Source organism: Sphaeramia orbicularis, chromosome 17, assembly GCF_902148855.1.
Source record: "Sphaeramia orbicularis chromosome 17, fSphaOr1.1, whole genome shotgun sequence".
Classification (NCBI taxonomy): domain Eukaryota; kingdom Metazoa; phylum Chordata; class Actinopteri; order Kurtiformes; family Apogonidae; genus Sphaeramia; species Sphaeramia orbicularis.
Genome location: NC_043973.1, coordinates 31,063,446 through 31,084,434, shown reverse-complemented (window position 1 = coordinate 31,084,434; position 20,989 = coordinate 31,063,446). Strand labels below are relative to the sequence as shown.

The 20,989-nt window shown below is 36.3% G+C and overlaps 1 protein-coding gene across 1 annotated transcript in view; it reads right to left on the bottom strand.

The window, feature by feature from the left end:
• colec12 (collectin sub-family member 12) overlaps window positions 1-20,681 on the bottom strand; it is a 59,088-nt gene extending 38,407 nt beyond the window's left edge. Inside the window, exons 1-2 of the mRNA XM_030160097.1 lie at window positions 20,230-20,681; window positions 12,467-12,517 (exon numbers count right to left, since the gene is read on the bottom strand). Of these exons, the coding sequence (XP_030015957.1) occupies window positions 12,467-12,517; window positions 20,230-20,236 (58 nt within the window). The 5' untranslated portion in view covers window positions 20,237-20,681. The remainder of the gene's footprint in view (window positions 1-12,466; window positions 12,518-20,229) is intronic.
• Between the last annotated feature and the right edge of the window lie 308 nt (window positions 20,682-20,989).

The following is a 20,989-nucleotide window of genomic DNA, read 5'->3' as shown; positions in this document are numbered from 1 at the left end:
CTCGCAGAACACAGGACTTGTTGGTCAACCACTGTCTTGATTGGTTAGTGTGTTTGTTAGTCTGGAATCAAATTAACACATTAAGAAACAAAAGACATGCAATAAGAAAAACAAACTACCCAGCTGAGGCAGCGGCATACACCCATGGTGTGTGAGGTAAAATGACTGTTCTTCTCAGAGGTGTCTCGTGGCTTTCAGCTTCAGTTCTCTGTTGAAAAGGACTGTCTGACAGCAAGGTAAAGCAAAAAAAATGCTCCATCAGTCGTGTACATTTAAAGTGACAATGACGGCTTTAGAAGGGCTTTTTTGCAGATAGCTAAAATGCATTTAGCTGCTGCTCTCAAACCTGTTCAGACCAGTGAATGGTCTGGTATACGTGCCTTTTGATTCCGTTTCACTCTACATTTGACTGTGGTCTGGCAGTTTCACAGAACAACTCCTGTCTCACACAAGTTTGTGGATCAGAATGAAAATCATGCAAAAAAGTAACTGTTTCAGGGACCTGAAAGTGTGTGTAAGAGCACAACATAACAACCTGCAAAATCTCACCAGTGCCCAATAACAATAGTGTCCAATAACACCAAACATTTCAGAGACACTGAACTAAATTATGCCACGTTTCCACTTGGTTGAACCAGCTTGACTTGGCTCGACTCGACTCAGGTACCAGGTACTATTCCTGGAGACCGTTTCCATATACTACTGACTTTACAGTACCTGGATGTCAAAGCGATGCGGCACATTACTTTCGTGTCGTCTGCTCAGAGAGTTGCTGATAAACTCGCTCGTTGTGTGTTGTCTCATCAAGCTCGTGCTGAATTTTTACATCTGAACCTCCTTGACTAACCATGGTGTAGTTTTGCGGGCTGTTATCATGTGGATTAACCTACCGCTGTATTTACTGTCAACTGTAAACATTTGTTTTTTGTAAAACGGCGGGTCACAGAGACAACTCTCTGACCAATCAGTGGTCTGCAGTGTTTACACGTCATGTTTTAGTATCTGGTCCCCAGTCTTGGAACCTCGGTGGAGGTGATGCCAAAAAACTAGTACCAGGTACCAGATTCCAGGTCCTTTTTCGTAATGGAAATGCAAAAAGGCCGAGTCGAGTTGAGTCGAGCCCTTACCAGGTAGTGGTTCTGTGACTTGAGAGCTAAAAAATCAATTAAGTACTGAAAAAGAATCCATTTCTCTCTGAAGTGCCCTTTTCTTGCTCTCAACTGTTTGTTACTCAGACTTTGTTAAAATATTGTGACACTGTGACTTGCACTGACCTTCCTCTGTGTGAAAATGAATCTGTTGAACAGTAAACTGTGCTGAGCCACAGTTTTGCATAAATCATGTGCATATCAGCAGTATAAAGTGAAGGGTTAATCTCGACAGCTCTTTAGTGGGGGGCTCGTTCAGCCAACCTGCCGCTGACCTAAGCCTGTTCCCCCTCTAACACTCAGCAGAAATCCTCATGGCATGCTTTGTGCCTTGTCTGGGATCCATTCCCAACTGCCTGTCATTGGTCAATCCAGGACTGACCCACCATCCTCCGGACCAGTCACAGTCTGTCTCTGCAGACTTCGCTGGAATTAAATAAGATAAACAGCCTTACTGTTTTCTGGGATGATTTATGTGTCTTTGTGTCTCCTTTACGTAACCCTTCAGTTTTTTTGTACTTCTTTGTAATCTTTGAATGTTTTCACCCTCTCTTCTCTACACTACTTGACTACACTTTTTTATTAAAAACATGAGCGAGTAATCTTTCATTACAACGACAGAGCACAAACTGCATGCATGCATGCCCTGGAGGGGGTTGTAAGTAACAGGCAGGCATTCTGAAAACATTCTTTTCTGGTAATAAAGTCCCCGTAAATTAAAACCACTTGCTGTTTTGCTCCCAAAAATAAGTCGGGTAAGGAATGCAACTCCTCAGCTGAAAATAAAACTGTTGACAAATGTTTCCCCTTTGAATAAGAAAAAAGGAAAGCAGATTAATAAAAGCACTTGGCACAGAGAAACACCAAGTAAGAGAAAAAGTCCAAATAGATAAATGATTTAATTAAGATCAGTGTAAGTTCAATTTTCCATTGTCCTTCTATTCTCTTTGCTCCACTGCTGACACACAAACCCACAATAACTCCCTCAATGCCTCTGTCTCCCTTTCTCTCTGACTATATAGGTTTGCACTAAAAATTTGCTGTATGGGCGCAGGAAGTGGCTCAGCAGTTCTTGGGTTTGGACATAATCTCGGTGGGATAATAGACTTCTTGTGGAAAGCAGATGTCAAAACGAGTCAAACAACCCATTTCTCTACTCTAAGACATTTGACAACATGCTGTACCTTTAGGTTTGTACAAAAATATGTGTTGGAGGTACAGAGAGAAGAAAGAACCAAAGGAAACAGTGAAACAGCTAGGGTCTGAGGAAAGAACACTAATATTGCTTTCCGTGCAAAAGAAAAGATCATTGTCATGTCTGTGAGTTAAGTATGGTGGCAGGAGATACTTAGCTTAACTTTGCAAAAAAAAAAAAAAAAAAAAAAAAAAAGACTGAAAGCAGATGAATTGAATAAACTCAGTCCAAAATCCAACACTGAAAGTTCATGTAAATAATTGGTTTGTTTCTTTGGTAGAAAGTTCAAAAAGACTATGCATGTTTGTGTGGTAGAAGTGAAAGTGTATTGGAGTCTGTGTTGTGGTTGATTTACCGAAGGCCTTTTTTAAACTAAGTTTCATCAATGAGGTGAAATTGGGTACGGTTACATGATGTTTTTTAAATCCGATTTATTTTTCCAGAAGAAATTAATCCGGAACTAAAGTACTTTCTCTTCTGTTTACATGGAAATGTTAAACCCGAATAAAGGTTTACAGGAGAAGCGTTTATTGGGTTCTGGCAGCCCTTCTGTTAGCTTAGCTTAGCATAGTCACTGCATTTCCATGGTCACATGTAGCCAGTTTTTTAAAGGTGATTTGTTGTCTTTTCTAAGTGATTTTCTGAAATCCGATTCTCTCTAATTATTTCTTTAGATCCGCAACTTACTGCACTCATACAGTCTTGAAGTTGGAAAATCTTTTTGTTGGAAGGGATGCATGCGCTAAATTAGCTTTGCTCTACCGTTTTAGCTTTGGATTAGTTTTTATTTGCCCAGATTTTATTACTGCAGTAAGTCACATGGCCATGATTTGAGCCTCAGTTTGTGATCATATTGACCCCAGCGGACTAAAGAAATGATTAGGGAGAGCTGAATTTCACAAAATCACTCATAAAATACTACGGATCACCTATAAAAGCCTGGCTACATCTGACCATAAGAATGAAGCAATTATGCTAAGCTAGGCTAAGCTAAGCTAACAGAAGGGCCGGAAGAACAAGTCAATCGGTGCACTGCAGTGCAAACTGTTTAGCCCACTTATCGAACTCATTAGTGCATGACAAATGAATGAACAAAAAACAGGTGATGAACTGTTCCTTCAGGGTTTTCCAGGCTGGTAGATCCCATCAGAATAGCCCACTGGAACAGTTTGGGAACACTAGACTGCATTGCGTATTCTTCCACCAGCGCAGAATGTGTGCGTCAAGACAATGAGCATGAGCAGAATGGAAGGAATACAGTCCAAACGGAATAAAGGGTTTACATGTCCCAGGAATAATTTCATTCAAAAGTGGATTAAACCAGTGACTTTAATCGGGTTTAAATTTAATCCCAACTTTTTTTTTTCAGCTGGAATAAGGTGTTTACATGGGCATCTGAAATAGGATCTAACCTTTAATCAGTTTAAACCAGGAACAAAAGTTGTCATGGAAACGCACGGACTGTTCACTTCCTGTCTGCCTGTGGGTGTGCTCAGAGGGTAGAGAACACTGTGTGATTAAATGAAAGTAAATTAATAGGATCCAAATGAAAGTATACTAAACCAATATATATATTTTTACTGTTAAAACTTTTCGTGCTTGTTTTTCCTTCACGAAAAATTTGTCTTGTAAGATCTTACAAGAGTTTGTTGCTGAGACAGAAAAAGACTTCAACCAAAATTGATGTTCTCATTTTCTGTGTCAGAAAAGTTCAGAGATTTATGTTAGAATGAAGATACGTGGACGACGGAAGAAGGAAGATATATATTTACTTGGGTGACCTCGAGGTGAAATATTTACTTGAAATCTGTAAATCACTTTCACTTCTCCCATCAGAATGACTGGTACAGGATCTGTTCACGGTTTGAATAAATGGAAAAACATGTGACACTGAAACAGAAAATCATGCTCCATTCATCCGTCTTTGTTCTTAAGCATCTTTGGAGAAACTTGCTAATGCTAATGTACTGAAACACTGATCACTCTGCTAACTAGGACATGTGATGTTAGATACCCCCTTTGACAGTATGGTGTTTAACTTCTTTACCACAATGGCAATAAAAATGTACGAAACCTACAGAACATTTGAATGTATTCACTTCATTTGTCATAAAGTTAAGGTTATGAGTCTATATAGCCTTGTTATTATACCTTATATCATTGGTATCTACTTGAAGTTGTGTGGTTTGACAAACTATTTTAATAGCTATGGTTGTCTTTTCTGTTCTAATAATATCTCTAGTTTGTTTTATGGCGATACAGTTTTTACTTGTAATTATCCACAGACAGTGGTGCAGTGTGAAACCTACATGTTATGGTCGGTCCATGGACAGAGACTAGGGGAGGATAGGTGCGTTTCACTACCCCCCACCCCGGCCCCTGCCCCACCCACTTTCCCCCCTGTTCTCTATGTGGCCTCTACATGATGTATACCATTAGCAAGAGCCAAGAGACGTCAAAAAAAGTATTAAACACAGCTTTGGTTTCATTCCCGTGGGAAGAAACATGCCAACAACGTGATTACAATGATTTTTGGGATGGCAGAAAATCATGCTGATAACACCCTTTCTGCTTCAGTATCAAACATAATAATAAAACGTCATAAAACTTTGTGATTTCCAGCTGAGACACATTCCTTAGCATTTATTTTCTGTAGCAAACCAAGGTCATTTTCCCTTGTCTTGAATCTCACAGTTAAAGTTACATTTTATCATTATATTCACACTATATTAACAGATAATAACATTAAAACTAATTTTGTAGGCTATCATGAACAGAAGTATCTGCCTCATCCATACATAGTCTCACAACTGTAAACCACAGTGTAAAATACCTACAGTCAGAAACAAGTTTACTGACTGAATCTTCCCTGAGAAAACTATATTTAGCATGTCTTTGTTCAGGTATTACCAGTTACTGTGTTCAGTTAAAAACTCAAGGTTAAGAAAACTGAACTTTAGACAATGACTGAAATTCTACATCTGATGAACTCCTACTCCACTGACACAGCCTGACTGCTGAACTGTAGGATGACACACATGCTCTGAAACACGTCGTAAAGCAAAGGGGGCTGCTGCGATGCTGAAACCTGACCTGTGCTCTGGGACAGAGGCAGGAGAAAGCTATCAGGAGATGCTAATACATCACCCTAAAGTTAAGGTTCTGCACAGGTATGCTGTCAACAAAAGGAAAAAACCTGTTCAACATATAGGTTAATGGCCACGGATATAAGCCAGGGGTGTCAAACTCATTTTAGTTCAGGGGCAACATTAAGACTAATTTAATCTGAAGTGGGCCGAACCAGTGAAATAATGACATAATAATATATAAATAATGTCAACTTCAAACTTTCCTCTATGTTTTAGAGTGAAAAAAAGTACAATTATGCGATGAAAATGTTAACATCTACCACCTATCCTTTAAAACAATGTGAATAACATGAACAAACTGAAATGTCTTAAGAAAACTTAGTGCAATTTTAACAAAATTATGTCTCAGTTTATCATTTACAATATGTAAATTACAACTTACAGATCACAGTGGATCAACAAATACACAAAACAAATAGCAGGCAGAACAAATAGCAGGCAGAATATTGATAAACTTGCACTTGTGTAATGTAGTAAAAATGACATGAAAGTGTTTATATTTTGGCTAAATTTGCTTCGAGGTCTTATTTCTGTCTTTGTGCATCAGAAATCAATCTCAGTGAATCCCCAAAGGAACTTTGTGTTGGTAAATGCAAGTTCTGCAAATGTACAGGATTTCAGTTCTGTTCAACATGTTGATGCTCATATGAACTATGTTTTCAGCTCAAAAATGTCAGATTTCATCACAATTAATGCTATATTTTCATGTCACAAATGGCCAAGTTCTATTTGAACTGAATTTACCTGAAAAACAAATATTCTGTTCTTTTAGATTCCCCAGTTTTTCTTCCCAGATTCTATCCTACATATCACATGTTTTATTTGTACAGGTTCAATCTGGAGTATGGTGCTGATCCATCCTGCTTATGTTACGCCAATACATACATGAAGAATGGCACACAGCACTGTTTAAATCAACAGTTTTCTAATAATAAGCATTTTTATAAAGAAATAACAATTCTATATTGTTATTTACTCTTTAGTCTGATGATAAACTATCCAATAAATAATTGTGATCCTAGTTTTTGCACAGGGATCATTAGTGTAAACAGTGACATGGCTGCAGAGCATCAGTATGATGGGATCCACAACAACCATGTCACATCCGTCCACTGACACATTTAGTGTTTTTGTGTCAGCTGTTATTGTTTTAGATCCACAATACTAACATTTATGAATAAGAGGAGAATTATCAATAGTAAGTCTATAAGTTTATTCCTAATAAAGTACTGGTACTGACCAGAGCATCATGGGTAATGTCACGTCCGTCCACCACCAAAAGTTTTCACATACACGTGCTATTCCAAATCCAATATTTCTGAAAATAGAGCTTCCACTGTCAAATAATATCAGTAGTCTGTGCACAAATGGATTAGTTTTATTTCAACACAGTTCTATGCATTTATGACAACTTTTTTTTTTTTTTTTTTTTGCAAAAATGGCCACTCATTTGACCCCTAAGGAAATTTTAGCCAATTTACAAAGAGAAAAATTTGGAGTTGTCAGTATGTATTGGCTATTATGATAGTACTGATTCAACCCACTTAAGATTAAATTGGTTTGTATGTGGAACCTGAAATAAAATGATTAATATCTTCAGTGTAATTTTTGCATTTCACAAATTCATCCCAGGGGCCAGATTGGACCCTCTGGTGAGCTGGATTTGGCCCCCGGGCAGCATGTTTGAGACCTCTGATATAAGCTTTGTTTCAGTGGCTTTTTCCATTCAGAAACTACAGAGCCATTATTTAACTACTTAAAGCTGCAGGAGCTAAAATGTGGGAAATATCACAGACCTTCCTCTTAACTCAGAGTTCATATAGATAAACTGGACTGTGTCACACCACTGTGGAAAAGTGAGGCCACTTGTGTGTTGAGCCTCAGACCAGAGCAGTAGAGTCACGTCTGACTGAACCTTAACAGCGACCAGTAATTACAGTTGCCAATCTCATACTTAACCCCCTACTTGTCTGAAAACACCTCAACCAAAACCTCCCGTCATGGGGCTGGTTTTGTACCGCCCGAAAACACAGTCCAGACAAGGAGTCGAATTCCTGTTTCCTGTCAGACCAGCTGAAATACAGTATACCGAAGGGTAATTATGGAATTTTAAGCCAAAAACCTATCAAGCACTGCAGCCTGAAGTGCAACAGCCATAACGTAAAATATGCAGCTCTAGTAAAGTCTGCATATTCTTCATTACCTGCTGGAAGTGTAAGCTCTTTATGGGACAGAATTTCTCAAACTCTCGTGTCTAATTTGGGTTATAATTACAATGTTTGACTGTATTCATTTGTAAATCCACATCTGATAAATTCACCTTGGTGTGAAATACATCATTAAAAACAGACGTATTTCTAAGATTTGGCTTAGTTTATGAAAATATTGTGTACTGAAGGTACTCAAACTTTACACCGTTACACCAAAATTTGGATTAAGATATTTTTGACAATGTGATTTATCCTTAATAGATTCTACCCAGATTTTTTTAAGCTTATAATTTATTATATATAGTGTTTGCTCTTGTGTTGTATTTCTTTTTTACTCGTGTTTCTTAAGATAAGATATGAGATTAGATGCTAATTTATGACAATTTGTGGCGACGTGGTCAATAGTGTTGTGATTTTTTCCCATTAAACTTTTAAGTAAATACATCAGAAGTGTGTTTCAAAGCACACACTCATACACACACACAAACACAGAGTACTCTGTATACATATATGTTGGCTAAAATTTACTTAGGGGGTCAAATGAGTGGCCATTTTTGTCAAAAAAAAGAAGTTGTCATAAATGCATATCTATCTATCTGTCTGTCTGTCTGTCTGTCTGTCTATCTATCTATCTAAAGTGTAACTGGGACTCAGTATGTAATCACTGGACCAGTCAAAGTGATTATTGATGTTTCTAAATAAGAATAAGAAGAGGAATTTTTCTACAGACTAAATTATTCCATCTATACGGGCAACAGTCTTGATACAAAAATGTGCATTATATCCATCTTTGCAAAATGCAAATGCGGTATCCCATCCAGCAAGGCCCTTACTAAGCACCAAGTGTGCCTTTTTGGCACACTTGTGGAATAATGTCAAAAAAATTTTCATACAGTTTGTTTTTAATTCTTTTACACTTTTTTCTATTTCATCAACTTGATCCGTAAATAAAAATACCAAATACTCAATAACTGTCACATTTTTTAACCCTTTAAATCCCGTGTTTGTAATGTAAACAAACCATTTTTATGGCTGCAAAAAACACAAAAAAATGTTTTTTTTCAAAATACTACATAAAAAGTGGATCACATATTTGATTTTTTCAGTCTGGCATATGTCAATGATTAACTCCAACACTGGTTAATTTGCATGACTATTTTTGGCACTAGGTCAAATGTTCAAAAATACAAGCATCTGTCACCAAGTGTGCATAAAATGCACACCTGTAAATCAAACTATTAAATATTATATATTGATTTATTTTTCTGCTCTAATTTGATTTTATTTTTGTAACTCCAGGTCAGCCCTAATCATACATATCAAATGTTAGAAATAGTGCGTTTTAGGCACACTTGGGAGACAGATGCTAGTTTTGTAATTTTCTTTTGTTTACAATGTGCACATTTTAGTTGGTGGCCAGAATTTTGAAGATCATGCACAAATGAACAACTATTGAATTCTAACCTTATTTAAATTATGAAAAATAATATGAAGTTTTTTAACACGAAGTGCAAAGTGTGCCTAAAAGGCACACCCCGATACCAGAGGGTTAATGTTTGAGCATATTAAATGATTTCATAAACAACAGACTCACAGAAATAATGACCAATAATAACCTTTTAAGAAGAGCATTGGACTTATTTTTAAATAAAGTTTTGCCTAATTTGCCAAAGACCATCTTGGTATAAATGTCATATACAGACGTGCCTGAACTCATGGAATGTGTAAAAGTATCATTTGTGAATGTGCTCCACACAGCTGGGGAGTTACCACCATCTGGTCAGTGGGTAATTTTTACCTCCTGACGATTGTGAACCTGTCTGGAAAATTCTGCCTCTGGGTTCTAGAGTTTCAGATAACCAGATTGAATTGGAAGAAGAGGAAATGAGCAGACCCATTTGGAGAATGAATATTTGGTTTTAGACCAAGTGGTGTGTGTGGAACAAAAGTATGCTGGATGCTGATATGGCAGTGGACTGGTCAGAACACCCATGACGCTGTGGTTTCCTTTTTCCACTATACCCAAAAGCTGTTTTAACAAAGACATACAAATTAAAGCAGCGGCCAAAAATAATCTGGTTTCCAAGAAATGAGGTGTGGCCTCGTTTTAACCTCACAGATATTATCAGGGGGGTCGGCCAAGGAAAACACTGCCTTTAAAGAAAGTATTACTTTTGCAGCTTTCAGACATTTACATCACTAGTGTATTGTGGGACAGAATATAAAATCTCTTATGCACTGTAACATTGTTCAATATGGAAATGATGATATAAGTTGTGCATCATAATCTCTTCTTACAGTTCCCTCAGATAGCAGTGGTTAGAGCAGGGCTGTCAAACTCATTTGGGTTCAGTTCCATATTTAGCCCAATTTGATCTGCAGCGGGCCAGACCAGTAAAATAATGACTTAATAACCTATAAATAATGACAAATCCAAGTTTTTCCTTTTTGTTTTAGTACAAAAAACCCCAATTAAATTATTAAAATATTTGCATTTTACAAAAAAGATGTGATAACCTGAAAAAAAAAAAAAAAAAAAACGACAATATTGCAATTTTAACAATATTATGTCTCAATTTATTATTTATACATGTACATTACACACAGTGTTCCATAAACATTTGGTAACAGGCAGAATATTGTTACATTTTGGAGTTTGGAACTAATATTTGAACAATTTCTACAATATTCCATCTGTTATTATTAACAACTCCAGATCACAGTGGATCCATAAATGCACAAAACATTTCGTAACAAGCAGAATATTGTTAAAATTGCACATTTTGGGTTGTTCATCTTTGTTTTTAGTTATGCATTTATTGTGTTTTATTGTGAAAGAATAGTTTTGTAAATGTAAATATTTTCACAGTGTAATGCGATTTTTTTCACTTCAATTTTTTCCACATAATTTTTCACAAAGAAAATTTGTTGTTGTCATTATTAATGGGTTATTGTGTTGTTGTTTTTACTGTAGACCACATTGGTCTGTATGTGGAACCTGAACCAAAATGATTTGGACAACCTGGACTGTTCAGGTTCATTTTTGCACTTTCATCCTGCAGGGCCGGAACAGAACCTTTGGCGGGCCAGATTTGGCCCCCGTGCCGCATGTTTGACACCTGTGGGTTAGAGTCATAAATGCGTTTTTTTTAGTTGACCTTCATGTTTGAGCACGTTTTAGCCACAAAAATGTAACCAGGTCATCTGGACAGACACAAGGTCCCAGTAACTTTGACCTTTGAACTTGGGCCAAAATCTTTTCAGTTCACTTCACTTCCAAGTGAACGCTGCTGCCAAATTCTAATAAATCTTTCTTGAAACAGTATTTTAAATGTAATAATCATCACCACCGACACCAGTTAATCCAAGGGCAGTTGCTCACATTATGCATGGGTCATGTTATATTTTTAAACTTTTTTTTTGTCTTATTCATACTCTTTCAGACTCTGACATGTTGTGCCAGAGGGGTCAGCAGCATCTGTTTGGCCTCAGGAAACTAGCTACATTCCAGGTGGACAGATCCCTGATGACTTTGTTTTATTTATCTTTTATTGAGTCTATTATCACCAGTGTTGAATAAAGTACCGGAAAGTCACAGTTGAGTAGAAGTACAGGTATTTTACCAAAAACTGACTTTGGTAGAAGTTCAAGAAAATACACCCAACTGAAATGCTACTCAAATTAAAGTCTTTACACATCTAGGGCCGGATCTACTAAAAGTTTGTGTGTACTAAAACGTGTGCAAACTCATTGCACACGCAAAAAAATTTACAAACTGATTTATTAAAAGTGTGCGCTAAGGGTTTGAGTCTTTCATAGGTGCAAAATAGCGCATCTGCATCCAGTTAGTACATTTGCCACAATGAATATGCAATATGGGGCGTTTACACACAGTTGTGCGTGTGCTGGGAGGAGAAAATGTAAATACATTAATTTAGCACACGCAAAATGATTTATCAAACTCAAAAGCAATTTTGCTGATAGAAACTGTCTATATTTAACATGTCTCAAAGCGCGGGTCAAACAGTTTGTATGCATAAATAGTACCTTACCATTCATTCATTCATTCATTCATTCATATCTTATCATTCATTCAGTCTTACCTTACGTTACCTTACCATACCATTTATTCATTCACTCATTCATTCATTTCTTATCTTATCATTCATTCAGTCTTACCTTACCTTACCATTCATTCATTCATTCATTCATATCTTATCTTATCATTCATTCAGTCTTACCTTACCTTGCCATTCATTCGTTCACTCATTCATTCATTTCTTATCTTATCATTCATTCAGTCTTACCTTACCATTCATTCACTCACTCATTCATTCATTCATTCAGTCTTACCTTACCATTCATTCATTCACTCATTCATTCTTATCTTATCATTCATTCAGTCTTACCTTACCATTCATTCATTCATTCATTCACTCATTCATTCATTTCTTATCATTCATTCAGTCTTACCATTCATTCATTCATTCATTCTTATCATTCATTCAGTCTTACCTTACCTTACATTCATTAATTCATTCATTCATTCTTATCATTCATTCAGTCCTACCTTACCTTACCTTACATTCATTCACTCATTCATTCATTCATTCATTTCTTATCTTATTTTATCATTTAACGTACCCATTCCTATTCTAATGCAGATGAATATATGATGTGATAATCAGCTCTAAGGTTAGACCCAACAGTGAAAGTGTCCTGTGAAAATGAACATAGGACGTCCTGAAGTAACATAGTACTTACCAAACCTCTTATATCCAAAGGACTGCACCTCCTCGTCATCGGCGAAGTCGTCTGCAGGGAGAAAAAAAAATGAGCCAATTGTGAAACAGAGAAACAATATGAGGAGAAACAAACTTGTCATAAGACAGCTACAAGTGACTACTGAATAAGCATTTCCAGTAAATGCTTGTATTCTTTTGCAATATTTCTTCCAACTCTGATTGTTTAAAAGGTCGTTTCTGCTCAAGCAGCTCTTGTGTTTGTTGGAAAACACTTTGGCAACTTTTAGTATCTTTTCCATTGTACTGGGTCAGTGAAAATAAAGACCCACTATGTGTCACAAAGAGGTACAGGAAGTCTATCATGATTAGTGTAATGCAGTGTTTTCAACCTTGGGCTCCTCCAATATATATTTCATTATAATTAAAACACCACACACTGTTCCTACTAAAAATCAAGTTCAAATCAAATGCAGGATATAATATCTGAGAGGGCATATCTTGATTGACCTGATCATGTGACTGCATGCATTACTACACTTCAGCCTGCCCGGACACAGTCAAAACTGGTCGGAACAGAGAATGGAAAGATTTCTTCACCCGCCTGGCCCCGCTGAGAAATTGAGGGCGAAAACGTCCATATTTAATTCGAACATTTAACACAGAAGGATTTATAGAAGCAAGTTGTGCTTGATGTCAAAATTTAGGTCACTTCCTGTCCTTTCACATGGTGTCTTTTATTTTGTGACCCTACCTATCCTACATGCTGGTATTGACCTTTGAATCTGAAGGTCGGACAGATATTTTTGATTTTCAGCTGTTCGTATATCATACATAACAGAACATAGGACCTTCATTTTACACAGATCCATTCCCTAAGTAGCCAAGATATAGCACATACAATTTCTAATGAATATGATGATTAATTTTTGTGTAATGGGTGGACAAAAGTAGCATTTTAGAAGTTTGCGATGGATAAAATCTCAACTTTGTCATTCTCTGTAACATGCAATTATAAATTTGAAGTAAATATTTTCACATTTCTTAGGACTATAGATTCCTGTGAAATGATTCTGAAAATGTCAGACCTCTAGCTCTTGTTGTTCAGAAGTTATAGAAGCCTGAAAATAGCTGAAAATTCCTAATGAATATGATGATTAGTTTTTGTGTATTGAGTGGCCAAATGTAGCATTTCAGAAGTTCGCAATGGATAAAATCTCAACTTTGTCATTATCATAAACTTTGTCATAAATTTTACGTAAATATTTTCACATTTCTTAGGACTATAGATTCCTGTGAAAGGATTCCGAAAATTTCAGACCTCTAGCTTTTGTTGTCCTGAAAATAGCTGAAAATTTCAAGTCTTAATTTTGGTCGCAATTTTAGGGTAGCCCCTACCTACTTCAAATGGTCACAACTTTGGAACTATTTACAATTAAGCCTTGAAATTTTGGATTTTCCCATCATATATTATGTTCTGTAAGTATGTAAAAATTTAGAAAAATCTGAGAGGGTCAGGTGGGAAAATTTCTTAAAATCTGTTGATTTCATATGGAATGACCCATTTGAAGTTGCATTGATCTTAACTTTTGACCAAATTCTAACTAGTTCCTTAATAAACAAAGAAATTCGCTCCAGTAATTATTAAGAAAAATGGAATAGAAACTCAGACCTATGGTGGCCCAGAGGTGCAACAGCCCCCAAAAATTATTCACTATAAGAAAAAAATAGAACAGCCCAAAAAGTTATCCACTACAAGAAAAAAAAAAAAATAGAACAGCCCCAAAAATTATCCACTATAAGAAAAAAAGACAACAGCCCAAAAAATTATCCACTATAAGAAAAAAAGACAGCAGCCCAAAAAATTATCTAGTATAAGAAAAAAATAGAACAGCCCAAAAAAATTATCCACTATAAGAAAAATATAGAACAGCCCAAAAAATTATCCACTATTTTTAAATAACTTTATTTTTTAGCACACTGACCTCCACTTCTGGTGGGTTACTTCCTTAGAATTAGCCACATTAGCTGAAGGCCTTAAAAATTTTCAGCCTTGGCTTTTATTTTTGTGATGGCCTTGATTTTAAAGCAAGAGACCTTTTGGGTAAACAGCGCCCCATAATTGAAAAGGTGGATGATGTTTTGTTTTTCTTACAGTGGATAATTTTTTGGGCTGTTCTCTTTTTTTCTTATAGTGGATAATTTTTTGGGCTGCTCTCTTTTTTTTCTTATAATGGATAATTTTTTGGGCTGTTCTCTCTTTTTCTTATAGTGGATAATTTTTTGGGCTGCTCTCTTTTTTTCTTATAGTGGATAATTTTTTGGGCTGTACTCTCTTTTTTTTCTTATAAGGGATGGTTTTTTGGGCTGTTCTCTTTTTTTTCTTATAGTGGATAACTTTTTGGGCTGTTCTCTTTTTTTCTTATAGTGGATACTTTTTTGGGCTGTTCTCTTTTTTTTCCTATACGGAACATTTTTGGGGCTGTTCTCTTTTTTTTCTTATAGTGGATAAATTTTTTGGGCTGTTATATTTTTTTTTCTTACAGTGGATAATTTTTTGGGCTGTTCTCTTTTCTTTCTTATAGTGGATACTTTTTTGGGCTGTTGTTTTTTTTCTTATAGTGGACAACTTTTTGGGCTGTTCTCTTTTTTTTCTAATAATGGATAATTTTTTGGGCTGTTCTCTTTTTTTTCTTACAATGGAAAATTTTTTGGGTTCTTCTCTTTTTTTTCTTTTAGTGGATATTTTTTTGGGCTGTTCTCTTTTTTCCTTATAGTGGATCATTTTTTGGGCTGTACTCTCTTTTTTTTCTTATAAGGGATGGTTTTTTGGGCTGTTCTCTTTTTTTTCTTATAGTGGATAACTTTTTGGGCTGTTCTCTTTTTTTCTTATAGTGGATACTTTTTTGGGCTGTTCTCTTTTTTTCTTATAGTGGATAATTTTTTGGGCTGTACTCTCTTTTTTTTCTTATAAGGGATGGTTTTTTGGGCTGTTCTCTTTTTTTTCTTATAGTGGATAACTTTTTGGGCTGTTCTCTTTTTTTCTTATAGTGGATACTTTTTTGGGCTGTTCTCTTTTTTTTTCCTATACGGAACATTTTTGGGGCTGTTCTCTTTTTTTTCTTATAGTGGATAAATTTTTTGGGCTGTTATATTTTTTTTTCTTACAGTGGATAATTTTTTGGGCTGTTCTCTTTTCTTTCTTATAGTGGATACTTTTTTGGGCTGTTGTTTTTTTCTTATAGTGGACAACTTTTTGGGCTGTTCTCTTTTTTTTCTAATAATGGATAATTTTTTGGGCTGTTCTCTTTTTTTTCTTACAATGGAAAATTTTTTGGGTTCTTCTCTTTTTTTTCTTTTAGTGGATATTTTTTTGGGCTGTTCTCTTTTTTCCTTATAGTGGATCATTTTTTGGGGTGTTCTCTTTTTTAATTCTTATATGGAAAATTTTTTGGGCTGTTGCACCTCTGGGCCACCGTACAGACCGAAAACCTGAGGAAAATAATGATAAAATTCAAGTAATCAAACAACAAAAGTGAGTGTGAAAAAGGGAGCGGAGGTGTGGCCTGATGAAAGCAAAGACAAACCAATCTGTCAGAAGCGCAAATGATTTGTATGGTCTTTAAGTGTGCCGTCTGCGGGATATCGGCTAACAAATCACAGAGAATTTTAAGCATCCACCTCATGAGAGAGATCAGAATGAGTTAAGAGGTGACAGGACAAATGTAAACAGTTGTAAAACATGTGAAACCAGATCTTCCTCCAGGAATTTGTTTCTCTCACTACCCCTTTCTCAATCCCTTTCCTCTTTGTTTCTAAGCAACTCTGATTGTGTCCTCTGACTTTTAGAGAAACATCCAGGGAAAAGGAGTTCATCACACTTTATCAGACTGAGTGGATGTGAGTGTAAGACGGATTGCATCAGACCTGTTGCTGGTACGTCTACGAATACTGATTTGACCGGTGGAAGGTCACAGGAGGGCCACTTTATTTATGTATGGGATAGTAGAGGTTTAACATATGACTGCTTGAACATATTATCACTGAAATGCGATGAAATCAATGCTCTGCTTTGAAATGGAGATGTCTTCAAACCTTTATGCAGACTTAAAGTGGTCATATTTTGCTAAACTCACTTTTATTAGTCTTTGGTTCATTTATTTGTGTATTTGGACCCTAATAGTTCCAAAAGTTTGAATATGAACCCTCCAGGTCACAGGTGTCAAACATGCAGCCCGGGGGCCAAATCCGGCCCACCAAAGGGTCCAGTCTGGCCCTTGGGATAAATTTGTGAAATGCAAAAATTACACTAAAATATTAAATATTAACCATCCTTTGTAGTTCAGGTTCCACATTCAGACCAGTTCAACCTCAAGTGGGTCAGACCAGTAAAATATGACCATAATAACATATAAATCAAACATGCAGCCTGGGGGCCAAATGCAGCCCGCCAGAGGGTCCAGTTTGGCCCCTGGGATGTTTTTGCCAAGTCCAAAAATTCCACAGTCTTGAATTGAATTAAAGCAAAAAAAAAAATAAATAAAAAAAAAAAATAAAATTAGCTTGAATTAAGGAAAAAATTCTTGAACTAAACAAAAAAAAAAAAAATCTTCAATTAAGTAAAAAAAAAAAAATCTTCAATTAAGCCATAAAAATCTTCAGTTAAGTAAAAAAATCTTCAATTAAGCCAAATGCGGCCCACCAAAGGGTCCAATCCGGCCCGTAGGATGCATTTGTGAAAAAGTGCAAAAATTACACTTAAGATATTAACAGTCATTTTAATTCAGGTTCCATGTACAGACCAATTCAATCTCAAGTGGGTCAGATCAGTAAAATACTATCATAATAACCCACAGGTGTCAAACATGCAGCCCGGGGGGCCAAAACCAGCCCGCCAAAGGGTCCAATCCGGCCCCTGGGATGAATTTGTAAAATGCAAAATTTACACTGAAGATATGAACAATAAACGGTGTTAAAATCATTTTGGGACAGTTCAATCTAAAGTGGATCAGACCAGTAAAATACTATCATAAATAACTTATAAATAATGAAAACTGCAAATATTCCTCTTTGTTTTAGTGTAAAAAAAAAAAAAAAAAAAAAAAAAGGAAAATTAAACAACAATGGTTACATTTACAGACTGGCCTTTTACAAAAATGTCTGAAATGTGGAATTTTAACAATATTCTGCCTGTTACTAAATGTTTTGTGTATTTGTAGATCCACTGTGATCTGTACGTTGTACTGCATATGTATAAATGATAAATTAAGATGTAATATTGTTAACGTTGCGCTTATTTTTTTGTAAGAATTGTCAGGTTGTTCATATTTGTTCATGTTATGCTCAAGTACAGTTCATAGATGTAAACATTTTCATTACAGAATTTTACTTATTTCACTCAAAAACATAGAGAAAACTTTGGAGTTGACATTATTTATAAGTTCTTATTCTATTATTTATATTATTTTACTGGTCTGGCCCAGTTTAGATCATATTAGGCTGAATGTGGCCCCTGAACTAAAATGAGTTTGACAGTCCTGATCTACAACCTCGGGCACTGTTATACATTAGTGGCTGCTAGAATCTGCCAAAATAAAAAAATATATACAGTTAAGAACACACTTTAGCTGCACTGCTAAACAAAACACAACCTCCCAGGTGCATGCTGGGAGGCAGGCCTAATACAGTATAGTAAACCTGAGGCATCTTCAGACTTTCCACTTATTACAAGAGAAATTAATGGACTGATCAGGGACAGTAAATGCAAATATCTGGAATAAATGAAATCTTAAAAACAACCCAGCCTATAGTTAACATAAAAAATAAATGAATAAAAAACCTTCGGTGCCAGTTGTAATAGGGTGAACAGCAGTAAATGTGAAACACGTTAAGTCCAACTGTGACTGTGTCCAACTCCCTGCTGAGGCCAGGAGGAGGTCCACGAACCGGATTTATTCAAAGGGCAAAGTCTTGTTCATATCACAGTGTGCTTTTGTATTCTAAAATACACCAGAAGGGGGCGTCCTACACTGTTTATTTAACCCTTTCATGCATGAATTGTGAGAACCTTAGTCAATATTTTTTTCTGGAGGGTTTTTTTTTCTCTTTAGGCATGAAAAAAACAATGCAATTGATTTTTTTTTTTTTTTTTTTTTAATGAACCTATTTTTTATGGAGTTACAAAAATGTTCACTCAGCTGGACACCATGCATTTAAGTTTTGAAGCAAAGAAACATTTATTTAAAAATCATCATCAGAAAGTGATATACTGTGTGAAAACTATGAAATAAAAACATTTTTAATGCTGCAAATTGCTAAATTGCTACTGTTTTCTCACATTTTATTATACTCTAATATTAGTTATTACTCATTTCATGGAGATAATATCCTCCTGAGACCCAGGAAATGGACAGTTTTAGCTTTTTTACATTAAAAAACTGTCATGATTGGAAACTGCATAATGCAACTGTTTTTTTCAGATACATTTTAAAAGTTATTTTTATTTATTTATTTATTTATTTGATTTTTTAATGGAATGTCCTTTGTAATGGACAGCATTTTTAAAGTAAAACTGTCAAACTTTTGTCCCCTATAGAGGACAAAATGCATTGCTGGGTCTCAGGAGGATATGCAAAAAAAAAAAAAAAAAAACTTTTTGTTTCAGAAAACTGTTAATGACAGTCTAATAACAAGTAGCAATTAATTTACACTAAAATGTGTTAGTGCAGATCAGGTTTATCAAGAGCAGCAACATTACAGTAATGGTATGAACTGCAGTGTATTATGGGATGGTGCATAAGCGCCCACTATGTTGGCTGATATGGAACTAAAACAACAAAACCCATGAATATACAAGAGAACAACTGGAGAAGAACTGTCCACTGGAGTGACCACTGTGCATGAAAGGGTTAATATAACAAGAGGTCAGTGTAGTGACCATTCAAGTGGTGTGTGTGTGTAATATGTGTAATGATGAATTTAGCAATGCAAAGTCAGAAAGAAAGAAAGAAAGAAAGGCAGCAGTGGAAGAAACATTAAGTCACCACCACATCAGAATAAAAAAAAAAAAAGGAAATAATAAAAAAACTTTTATTCACAAATGATGCGCTGTCACCAGTGACCGCAATGACTCATGGACAATTGGATGGGGGGGGGGGAGGTTGTGTTTGATTTGCTGCTGGACAACAACATGTCATCAGATCAACAGTGAGCGCGCATGTCTGTGCACGCGCAGGGGGGGTTCGAGTTGACCACAATAAAGCAGTTCATGACCAGCAGCTCAGTCTGACTCACTGTTTCCTTCTATAACTTTTTTTTTTTTTTTTTGTATTATTATTTAAGCCTCTAGCAGTCCAAATTTAGCATCAAAAACTCTCAGAAACACCAATAAGTTCACATTTTAAAGTTTATTTTCACATCCATCTCCCTGTATTAATATTTAATGACCATCGGCTGTCCTTGTGTGTATTTTGTTCATGTTTTGGACTGTGTTGTGAATAGTTTTCTTGACATAAGTTAGTGTTTGATGTGCAGCAGCAGCCAGATGCAAAACAATCCCAAACACAGTCCCGTAATTGAAACCAGATGTCAGTCGCGAGTTGTAGCCCACGCATTCCACACGTCTCAAACTGAGAGAAAGAGCGCACAAAAGTGACAAAGAAAGTGCGAGAGGATGAGTGTATGCGCAGAAAACACATTCAGCTCTTGTATTAGTGATGCCATGAGTGTGTATGTGTGTGTGTGTGTGTGTCCTCCTGGGTTGTTAAAGGAATAAAGTGCGCCTACCTTTCATTGTGCTTTTAGAGGACTGTACCGTGGTCAAGCTGCTGTTTGAAGTCACATCCACAGCATTGCACTGGCATTTGCACCAAAGCTCCCCCTGGGCGACACGCACCTTCAATCTGCGTGTATCCAAATATCCACTTTGCAAAATTAAAAAAGGAAAAAAAAAAAAAAGAATTAAGAATAAAAATAGTAATCAGAGCTCCATCCGTTGAGCGCAGGTAACTTCTATAACTGCAGCAGAAAAGAGAAGGATGGGATAGAGGAGGGGAGGGGGGGTAATTTAGTTGCCAGCAGCCTGTAGGGAATGCAAGTAGGAGTAACAGGAGCCAGAGAAAAGCTTCTTATTTATGTGGTAGTTTGCAAAGATGCTGAGATGAGGGTGTATCCTCGTCAGTTCTCCTGTGGTACCCGCAGCAGTAACCGGAGAGCTGCAAAAAAAAAAAAAAAAAAAAAGTGCAGGAATCCAAACGTGAGAGGAAGTGGTGCGCCTGTAGGGCTGCTCTGAGGAAAAACCACGTGTTCTGCACATCTGTATAACGGGGGGCTGCGCTTATACATACTCCGCCGGTGCGTGCGTGTGTGCGCGAGCGCATGTGGTGAGAGCGTGACTTCATTTTTAGCTGAAAGAGCGTCAGTAACAGTAGGATAAATAAACAATTATCAGATTTAACCAAGTCCAGCAGCTACTAAACTTGTGTGACATGTGGGCTGTCGTTATTAACCCATAAAGACCCAGTGTGACTTTTGTGGCAGATCCCAG